Raw genomic sequence first — 10,627 nt, 5'->3', positions numbered from 1 at the left:
GCAGGAATGGAGGTGAGAAGGAACCACCCAGTGAGTGGTGACTGGTGTGCTGGCAAAGCTTGGGGTGGGCGGGGGGCGGGGCGTGTGTGAGGTGTGGTAGCAGCTGGTCTGGAAGGAGGAAGGGAGAAAAACAGAGAAGAATAGAATCAGCTTTGGGCTGGGCCAGAACTTGTCGGAAGGAGGTGGGAGCTGGGGGCATGGCCCGAAGGCAGCAGGATGGGAAGCCCTTGATGAGCTCCCCAGCCTCTTCCTGTCTCCTAGGAGGTCTTCAGTCCGAAGGCTGGGCTTAGGGTCCCCCTTAGGCAGCTGAGGTTGTACGAGAGAGACTGGGCAGAGCCCGCCAGGCACCATTGATCCAGAGGGTGCAGAAGAGCCTGGAAGGGGCCGTGAGAGCTGGGCACAGGTGTCCAGGCTTTGCAGAGGCCGGCGGTGGGCAAGGGTGAGGACAGGGGCAGCAGGAACCAGGAACAGGCAGCATTGACTGGTGCTAATTGAATTGCCAATACACTGGCTGGAGTTAAGTGCCGGAGGGGCCCAGATCAATAGCTAACGATCCTGGAGCAGGACTGAATGGAGTTAAGGAACTTTAACACTTTAATTAGGCCGCCACCGAAAATAAATTCCTACACATCTGTCAATTCTTGCTTAAGTGGTAATCTCCTCTCCCAGCTAGACCTGCCGCCTCCTGCTCACTGCAGCTGCTTCCTTTCAATCTCACCTTCCCTCTTCGGCGCCCCTCACTCTACATTTCTGGGCTCCCTTCTTCCAGGATCAGTCAAGACAGGGAGCTGAGTTTGGTCCTGTTTCTGTCACCTGCTGCTGGACCTGTTCCCTCATCTTTAATGACGGGGCTAGACTCGCAGAGATGATTTCTTAGGCTCTACCAGTTCCAACACTGTAATTTCCCCCCCTCATCCTCTGTATTTCTTTTTGGCGGCTTTTTGTCCTCTCCTGCCTATTGATTCATCTATCCATCTTCTCCCTTTACTGCCTGGCTGCTTGTCCTGCTTCTTCCTCTGCCCTATGTCCTCCCTCCTCTGATGCTTCATCCTTTTAAATTGACTCTCCCTTCATCCTACACAGGGAAGGCTCCTGTCACCCCCTTAGCTGAGCCACCCACCCCTGAAAAAGATGCCCAGAATAAGACAGAACAATTGGGTGAGTTGCTCATCTGGTCCATTTCTTTCTCCATCCCTTGCCCTCCTCACCCCCCAGTCCTAATATTATACATTCTGAGGTGCTCATGGGACCTTGCGGTAATCCAGACACCCAGCAAGGCCTCCTGTGCAGAAGGAGCTAAAGTGATCAAAAGAAAGGGCTCATCAGAGGGAAGGGAGGCGGAGCCACAGAAAGCTGGGTGCTTTTGCCCTCTGGCCATCCCGCTAACCCGGGCTCAGCCCTGCCAAGCTCCACTCCCTGTACTGAGTGCAGTTCTGTGCTTCCCTGCCCTTTCTCCCTTTCCCCAGAGCCCACCCCTACCTTGGAAGCCCTCTGCTACAAATCAGGTCATCTTAAGGGTGGGGGGGGGGTCTGTGAAAGGAAGAGGGAGGGGCTGTCAGAGTCTCTTAATCTCTCCTTTCATCTTCAGCTTCTGAAGAGGCAGAGAACAAGACTGGCCCTCCTGGAGACAGTGCCGACCAGACCACGGTCAGAACCGGGGTAACTGGGAAGATCTTGGTGGCGGGGGGCGTCTAATTTTACTGAGATCTGCTCATACCCTAAAGGCTGAACTTCTAATTAGTAGATCTTTACAGACAATAGATTTCAGACCAAAGGCAGATCTAATTTTATCATGCTTGTGACTTACGTCACTCCAAGTACAACATTTCAGAAATTGCACCTAGGTCCAGTTACCGGATGTGAGGACCAGCTGAGCTGGCCCTGAGTGGTGGAGCACAGAGGGAGACAAAATGAAAAGAGAAAGGCAACAATAAAACACTAGCTGCTGCCCAGCTCTTTATTCCTGTTGGGAGCAGAAAGATGTGAAGTTCGTCTTCTACAGAGAACCCTGAGCCTGGGTGGAACTGCCCTGGCACCTCCTTCCTCAGGCTAGAGGAACTGACCCAGATGATCCACACAGACAGCAAGCTCTGCAAGTCTCCGAGTGGCTGACCTAGGCAGGGCCCAAGAGTAGCTTAGCTCTGTGGCCTGAGAGGGTTCATTCTGAGGGGATTCCCAGCCTTTGGTTTTGAGGTGCCACCCTGTGCCTCCTAGCTCTCCAAACTGGACTGCAATATGCCGTGCGTATTACGACTGCAAACTGCTGCAGTGACGGCTTATGTCCTCAGCTCCCCTGCCTCCTAACTCCTGTTCCAGCTATCTGCTCCCAGGGCTAGGTGCGTTAAGATGAGCGTCCGGATACCTTTCCTTTATGGTCATCCCCTCCCTGACATGCGGGCCTGGACCAGTGGCACAGGCGACAGGAGAGGAAATGCAGGCTGCAGGTCAGGCAGTCAGGTGACTGAGGCGGAAGTAGAGGGGCCTTCACGCCCCACCCCAGGCTCCCCAGCCCCACCCTCTGGAGGTACGGCGGGAATGCGCCAACAGCGCCAGGCCAGAATTTTCCAGGGCCACTGGGGGAGCTGTGGTGTTTGTTTACATTAAAAAGGGAAGGGGAGAAAAAGGCAGGCAAAGAAAGTGGGAAGGAGGGAGAAAGAGCCGGCTTCTGAGCAGACAGGTAGGGAGCGCCCCGCTTAGTCCAGGGACCTTGGAGAGGCAGAGTGGCAGGGATTCAGGAGCCTCTGGGTCCAGGAAGTGTCAGAAGCAAGGGGAGTTATTTCATGGAGGAGCACAGGCAGGGTGGGGGCAGGTTAAGAAAAGAAAACTAAATCAGAGGAGGTAGGTACAGGGCCGTCCTGTCGGCTGGAGAACGTAGTAGGGCAGCAGAGACAGGGGAAGAGAGAGGCCAGGATGGAGAGAGAGGGCAGGACAGAGAAGGCGGGCCAGCCAGGGCAGCCCAGCCTAGGCCTTTGTCCCCGCTTCCGAGTGAAGCGAGGGAGGAGCCAGCTTTCAGGACTGGAACTCCTCCAGCAGGGGTAGGACCAGGCTGTGTCCGGGTGAGTGATGGTGAGTCCCACCCCTCCCTGACACTTCCCCCCACCGCCTGTGTGCCCCAGGTGTTCTGCTGTCCATACTGCAGTTTCCTGAGCCCAGAGTCCGAGGAGGTGAGGGCGCACGCGCTCTCCCAGCACGCAGTGCAGCCCAAGTACCGGTGCCCTCTGTGCCAGGAGCAGCTGGTGGGCCGGCCTGCCCTGCACTTCCACCTCAGCCACCTGCACAACGTGGTGCCCGAGTGCGTTGAGAGGCTGCTGCTCGCGGTGAGTACAGGCTGGGGGGCCGGGCAGGAGGGGAGGCAGAGGCCGCGGTGTCTGTCCGGGCAGCTGTGTGTGCTGAGGGGAGTGGCTCTGCGTGGATTTGAAGGTGGAGTTTAGAGCTGGAGGGAACCTCAGAGCCGAACCTGTCCAGAGCCTCTACTCGCTGGGGAGGAAGCGCCCTTCGGGCCTGAGAGGAGCTGTTCCACAGCAGGCACGGCTGCCAGACAGGACAGGCAGCAGCCCAGGCCCTCCCCTCCGTGGGGAAGGCAGAAGTTAGGTGGGAGGTTTGTCCACAGAGGAGTCTGGAGCTGGGCTGGGCACAGATACAGGTGCAGAGCTGGGGGGTCTGGGGTAGTGGGACGGTGGTGGGAAGTCACTGGGATCTCTTCCATCGCAGGCCACAACTGTAGAGATGACCTTGATGACCAAAGTGCTGCCTGGGCCCGCTCTAAGCCCTCTGGGGGATGGCCCAGAGCCCCCCGCTCCCGGGCCAGAGCCTGTGCCCAGCAGAGACCAAGCAGCAGGTAAGGAAGGGAGGGCAGACCTCCCAAGGTGGCAGGAAAGGGGACCTGGATTCCTCGGACCAAGAAGGTCTAAAGACAACCAAGGCAAGGATGAGTTGCCCTAGATATTGAGTGGGTGGGGTCTGACTTAGACAAGGTTCCCTTCTCACTGCGCCCCCTTCTCTCTCCCCTAGAAGGCCCTCACCTGACCCCGGAAGCCAGTCCCGATCCTCTTCCTGAGCCTCCCCTGCCCTCAGCCGAGGCCCCAGACAAGCCCATGGGAAGCCCTGACCAGCCCCCTTCTCCAGCCCCGTCTCCAGCCCCTCGGCCCGATGCCCAAGCTGACGAGGTAGCTCCTCCACCCACCACGGCTGAGGAGGAAGAGGGGGCTGGCGGGGAGCCCCGCCTGGCAGAGCCAGCTCCGGCTGACTCTCGCCACCCTCTGACCTATCGGAAGACCACCAACTTTGCCCTGGACAAGTTTCTCGACCCTGCCCGGCCCTACAAGTGCACTGTGTGTAAGGAGTCCTTCACGCAGAAGAACATCCTCCTGGTCCATTATAACTCGGTCTCCCACCTGCACAAGATGAAGAAGGCTGCCACTGACCCCTCCGGGCCTGCCCGCGGGGAAGCCGGTGCCGCGCCCGCCCCCGCCGCTGCCACAGACAAGCCCTTTAAGTGCACGGTCTGCCGCGTCTCGTACAACCAGAGCTCCACCCTGGAGATCCACATGCGCTCTGTCCTGCACCAGACTCGCTCGAGGGGAGCCAAGACGGACACCAAGGCCGAGGGGCCAGAGCGTGGCCCGGAAGAGCCCAAGGAAGGCGAGACTGAGGGGGAGGTGGGCACTGAGAAGAAGGGCCCTGACCCTGGTGGCTTCGTGTCTGGTGGACTGCCCTTCCTGTCCCCTCCCCCACCTCCCCTGGACCTGCACCGATTCCCAGCCCCACTCTTCGCCCCACCAGTCCTGCCCTCCTTCCCTCTGGTGCCCGAGTCCCTGTTTAAGCTCCAGCAGCAGCAGCTGCTCCTGCCCTTCTACCTCCATGACCTCAAGGTAGGGCCCAAACTGGCACTGGCTGGACCCGCGCCCCTGCTGTCCCTGCCGGCCGCCACCCCTCCTCCCCCGCCCCCTAAGGCCGAGCTGGCTGAGCGAGAGTGGGAGCGGCCACCCGCGGCGGAAGAGGGGAACGAGACGGCGCCCAGCTCACCCCCCCAGCCAATGCCCAACGAGGCAGCCCGCACTGCAGCCAAAGCCCTTCTAGAAAACTTTGGCTTTGAGCTGGTGATCCAGTACAATGAAGGGAAGCAGGCTGTGCCCCCTCCCCCAACACCCCCCCCACCCGAGGCCCTGGGGGGTGGGGACAAGCTGGCCTGCGGGGCCTGTGGGAAGCTCTTCTCCAACATGCTCATCCTCAAGACACACGAGGAGCACGTGCACCGCCGCTTTCTGCCCTTCGAGGCCCTGAGCCGATACGCCGCTCAGTTTCGAAAGAGCTATGACAGCCTCTACCCACCCCCGGCAGGGTCCCCCAAACCTCCCGATGGGCCTCTGGATTCACCTGCTCCCCACCTGGGCCCACCTTTCCTGGTCCCAGAGCCTGAGGCAGGGGGGGCCCGCCCCTCTGAGGAGCGAGGCCGGGCAGGAGGACGCTGGCCCCCAGAGGAGGAAGAAAGCTCCAGAGGGAATCTTCCTCCCCTAGTGCCTGCAGGCCGCCGCTTCTCCAGAACCAAGTTCACAGAGTTCCAGACCCAAGCCCTGCAGTCTTTCTTTGAGACCAGCGCCTACCCCAAGGACGGAGAGGTGGAGCGGCTCGCAAGTCTCTTGGGCCTGGCTAGCCGTGTGGTGGTGGTGTGGTTCCAGAACGCCCGCCAGAAGGCTCGCAAAAGTGCCGGCGACAGCGGGCCTGTGCCCAGCGGGGGAGGCACTGGGGGAGCCTCTGGCTGCCGGCGCTGCCGCGCCACCTTCTCCTGTGTGTTTGACTTGGTGCGGCACCTCAAGAAATGCTATGACGACCAGCATCCGGAAGAGAAGGAAGAGGCAGAGAGAGGGGAAGAGGAGGAAGACGCAGAGGAGGAAGACGCAGAGGAGGAACAGGGCCCGGAACCCCCAGCGGGGCCTGAGGGCCCATCACCAGAACCTCCAGACATGGAAGAGCTGGGCCAAGCAGAGGCCACAAAGCTAGGAGGCAAAGAGCCTGAAGGGAGGGCCCCTCGCTCGCCCTCCCCTGTCCACACCTGTGACCAGTGCACCATGTCTTTCCCCAGCCAGGACCTCCTGACCAGTCACCGCCGGCTCCACTTCCTGCCACCTGTGCAGCCCAGCACTGCCCCCCACCTCCTAGAGCTGCCCTTGCTGGTGTTCGGGGAGCGAAACCCTCCGGTGCCAGGCACTCCACCAGTGCCAGGGCCACCCCTCAAACGGAAGCACGAGGACGGTAGCCTGTCACCCACGGGCAGCGAAGCAGGGGTGGGTGGGGAGGGTGAGCCCCCCAGGGATAAGCGCCTGCGCACCACCATCCTGCCCGAGCAGCTGGAGATCCTGTACCGCTGGTACATGCAGGACTCCAACCCGACGCGCAAGATGCTCGACTGCATCTCCGAGGAGGTGGGGCTCAAGAAGCGAGTGGTGCAGGTCTGGTTCCAGAACACCAGGGCCCGGGAGAGGAAGGGCCAGTTCCGAAGCACCCCCGGGGCGGTGCCCAGTCCGGCAGTCAAGGTCCCCGTCACACCCAGCCCCGCACCCTTCCCCAAGTTCAACCACTTGCTGGGCAAGGTGGATGATGGGGCTGGGAGGGAGGCCCCAAAGAGGGAAACACCCGCTTTTCCCTACCCCACGGTCACCCCTGCTGCTGGGCCTCTGCCTTTCCTGCCACCTGGGAAAGAGGCCCCCACTCTGACACCAGAGCCAACTCTACCTCTCCCACCTCCCCCTCCACCCAACGAGGATGAGGGCCCAGAGGAACCATCTAAAGCTTCTCCAGAGAGTGAGGCTTGCAGTCCATCTGCAGGGGATTTAAGTGATTCGTCAGCTTCCAGCCTGGCTGAACCAGAGTCCCCTGGGGCTGGAGGGACAAATGGGGGCCCAGGAGGTGGGGCTGGGGTCCCAGACGGAATGGGGCAGCGGCGCTACAGGACCCAGATGAGCAGTCTGCAGCTAAAGATCATGAAAGCCTGCTATGAAGCCTACCGTACCCCTACCATGCAGGAGTGCGAGGTGCTGGGGGAGGAGATTGGGCTGCCCAAGAGAGTCATCCAGGTCTGGTTCCAGAATGCTCGTGCCAAGGAGAAGAAGGCCAAGCTGCAGGGGGCAGCAGTCGGTGGGGCTGGGGGCAGCAGTGAGGGCCCCTTGGGAGCCCAGCGCACCGACTGCCCCTACTGTGATGTCAAGTATGACTTCTATGTCTCCTGCCGAGGCCACCTCTTTTCCCGCCAGCACCTGGCCAAGCTCAAGGAGGCAGTCCGAGCCCAGCTGAAGAGTGAAAGCAAGTGCTACGACTTGGCCCCAGCACCCGAGGCACCCCCCGCTCCCAAGGCTCCACCTGCCACCACACCTGCCTCTGTGCCCCTCGGGGCTGCCCCGGCTCTGCCTCGCCTGGCCCCGGTCCTCTTGTCTGGCCCAGCTCTGGCCCAGCCCCCGCTGGGCAGCTTAGCTCCTTTCAGCGCAGGTGAGTGAGAGGTTGGGAGAAGCTGGACTTCAGAGGGCATCTCCCTCTAATGAGGTGCCCTTCCTTTTCCTTCTTGACTCCTCCCATCTCCAGTCTCCTCCCTGGCCTCCCTGTGTTTCCAGCTGGTGGGGTAAAGGGAGGAGGGGGAGCAGGGAGGCCAGGCGGTGGGGACGCATGAGCACGTGGCTGGAGGTGGCCTCCAGCAGGAAGGATGGCAGCCCCAGGAGGTGGCTAATCAGCACTCTTCATCTTCCTAGGCCCTGCAGCCTCCTCAGGCCTCCTTGGCCTCGCCACTTCGGTCCTGCCTGCTACCACAGTGGTCCAGACTGCTGGCCCAGGCTGCCCCTTACCTCAGAGACCTATGCCTGACCACACCAACACCTCCACAGTAGGCACCACTGACCCTGCCCCAGGCCCGCCTACTGAACCCTCTGGGGACAAGGTCTCCGGTGAGCGAAAGCCAGCTGCAGCCCCCGCCAACTCCTCCACCGACGCCCTCAAGAACCTCAAAGCATTGAAGGCCACTGTCCCAGCCCTGCTGGGGGGCCAGTTCCTGCCCTTCCCGTTGCCCTCTGCAGGGGGGGCCACGCCGCCAGCTGTCTTTGGCCCTCAGTTACAGGGGGCCTACTTCCAACAGCTCTATGGCATGAAGAAGGGACTGTTTCCCATGAACCCCGTGATACCTCAGACCCTCATCGGACTGCTCCCCAATGCCCTCCTCCAGCCACCGCCCCAGGCCCCCGAGCCCATAGCCACAGCGCCTCCGAAGCCGCCTGAACTGCCTGCTCCGGGGGAGGGGGAGGCGGGGGAGGCCGACGAGCTGCTGACAGGCAGCACGGGCATCTCCACCGTGGACGTGACCCACCGCTACCTTTGCCGCCAGTGCAAGATGGCATTTGACGGGGAGGCCCTGGCCACTGCTCACCAGAGATCCTTCTGCTTCTTTGGGCGGGGCTCCGGGGGTTCCATGCCCCCCCCACTGCGGGTGCCCATCTGCACCTACCACTGCCTGGCATGTGAGGTGCTGCTGAGTGGGCGAGAAGCCCTGGCCTCGCACCTGCGCTCCTCGGCCCACAGGCGCAAGGCGGCCCCGCCCCCAGGCGGCCCACCTGGCACTGCCACCAACGCCGCCACTGCCGCCACGGCTGCTGTGGCTTTTGCCAAAGAGGAAGCAAGATTACCTCACACGGACTCCAACCCAAAAACTGCTACTACCTCTCCACTTCTAGCTTTATAAACAGAGAAACCAAGACGCGGGGGCAGGGAGGGCCTCGGGGCTCCTTCTCTTACCCCAAGGGGTGTCTGGTGGGAGCTCAAATCCCTAACCCCACCCTTGGCCCTGCCCACCCCCCTGGGAATCTCTCAGTTCCCACCCTCAGTGGGCTTCACACACCCCACCTCCAGCAGAGTCCTGCCTCCTCCTCCACCCCCAGACACACAGATCCTTCACAAATCCTTGCCCCTTGGTCTTCACGGGCAACACATCCATCTTGCCATCTCAATTATTCATTCACATCCACCCTACCCACCAGACACAAACTCTATCCTTGGTTTCATCTTCCTACAGCCTCTTTCCTACTGAATTCCCAGTCACCCCTCCAACTCTTATAAACACACAAATATGTTATCCCATGCTGTTCCACTGACTGAGAAAACACCAAAAAAAAAAAAAAAGAAGAAAGGAAAAAGAAAACCCAAACAAGGAAGGGGGAAGGAAAATAAACTTCCTACCCGCCTCACGTAGAGCGCCATACCGCTCACAAACTCTTTCCAAATACTCAGTTGGCTCCCAAGGTTGGAGCCTGGGATGGGCAGGGAGCCCACGAAACTCTAACCAAACTGGAGGTCAGCGGGGAGAAGTGCTCCCAGCTCACTCTCCTCACACCCCTCCCTCCTCACCTGACAGGGGAGCCCCTGTGGTCTGAACTCTAGGGGAAGCCACGGCCAGGAACCCCTCTGCCAGCCCTGACCCTGCACCCTGGAAACTGCAGTAACTTATTCTCAAAGGCTTTAAACACAGAGATCCTCTCAGCAGCCGTCGGCCTCCCCTTTGTCCCAGCCCTGCCACGTGGCGGTCCAGCCTCCAGGACCGGCGCTGCCCACCAACGGCAAATCCAAAGTTCTTTAAAGAAAAACTGAAACACACAACCAAAAAAAAAAAAAAACCACGAGCACGAGAGAGAGCACGCACACACATGCGGGAGAGAGAGATGGAGAGACCAGAGGAATGAACTAATGAAAAACAGACTTGGAAAACACAGGAAAAAAAGAAAAAAGCCTGAAAACTCTCCCATCAAACAAGAGGTTTTTTTCCTGTTTGTGTCACTCCCCACCCCACCCCATTTTAAGGGTTCAAGGGTCTTTGAACCACCTTGTCTCTGGAAGATCAAATGGCTTTAAGTCCTTGCTTGGGTTCAGTGGTCCACAAGACTAACGGGAGTGTAGCCCTGCCCTGGCTGTGCCCGGCCTCAGAAGCAGGAGCTGGTAATGGGGAGAAGAGCCTGGAGGCTGGGGAGAGAACCCCATCCTTGCCCCCTGAATTCAGTATTTATCAGGACAGGTAACAAACATCCCCTCATTCTCAGCTGTGAGTTACAAAAGTCAGTGTCACTGAAAGTAGCTTGGCCGTCTCAGGAGGAAAGGGGTGGACTAGGCCAGGCAGTCTGGTTTCTGAACCTTGGGTATGCTTCCCTTTCATGTAGCTGCCACCGTCTCCTCTCATTCACTTCTTTCATGAACCTCTCCTCCCATTCCCTTCCTGGTGCTCCCTTCAGATTTCTGGCACTTCTTGAACCTTTTTGCCTTTGTGGGGACCCTTATTCCCTGTCTGTGTTCTTCCCACACCACCCCATCCTCTCCCCCTGCTTCCTCCGGCCTGGCCCATCTCCTCCAGGAAGCAGCAGCTGCTGCTGGAGGTACCCCCACAACACACACACACAGAGGAGTCAGGGCCTCCCTATGAAGCTCATGGGGTCTCGAGCTGATGACAGCTAAGGGGATGGGTGGGCAAGGAGATGACTGAAGCGCAAGGTGAACCTTTGATAGAGTGAGATCACCAAGGGAACCAACAGATGAGGAGTGCGCTAGAAGAGGGTTTCCCACCTCTAACCTCATTGTCTCTGTAAGCATCAAGTAACCGTGGCAA

General features: G+C 59.8%; 1 protein-coding gene across 1 annotated transcript in view; it reads left to right on the top strand.

Annotated features, from left to right (window-relative positions):
• ZFHX2 (zinc finger homeobox 2) overlaps nt 1–9,778 on the top strand; it is a 29,080-nt gene extending 19,302 nt beyond the window's left edge. The window contains exons 5-10 of the mRNA XM_007449565.1: nt 1,084–1,158; nt 1,589–1,647; nt 3,117–3,317; nt 3,712–3,838; nt 4,012–7,482; nt 7,740–9,778. Of these exons, the coding sequence (XP_007449627.1) occupies nt 1,084–1,158; nt 1,589–1,647; nt 3,117–3,317; nt 3,712–3,838; nt 4,012–7,482; nt 7,740–8,719 (4,913 nt within the window). The 3' untranslated portion in view covers nt 8,720–9,778. The remainder of the gene's footprint in view (nt 1–1,083; nt 1,159–1,588; nt 1,648–3,116; nt 3,318–3,711; nt 3,839–4,011; nt 7,483–7,739) is intronic.
• Nucleotides 9,779–10,627: the final 849 nt, after the last annotated feature.

Source organism: Lipotes vexillifer, unplaced genomic scaffold (genome assembly GCF_000442215.2).
Source record: "Lipotes vexillifer unplaced genomic scaffold, Lipotes_vexillifer_v1.1 scaffold1093, whole genome shotgun sequence".
In the NCBI taxonomy this organism is placed as follows: Eukaryota; Metazoa; Chordata; class Mammalia; order Artiodactyla; family Lipotidae; genus Lipotes; species Lipotes vexillifer.
The sequence above is the reverse complement of the archived record's forward strand: the minus strand, read 5'-3'. Positions and strand labels throughout refer to the sequence as shown.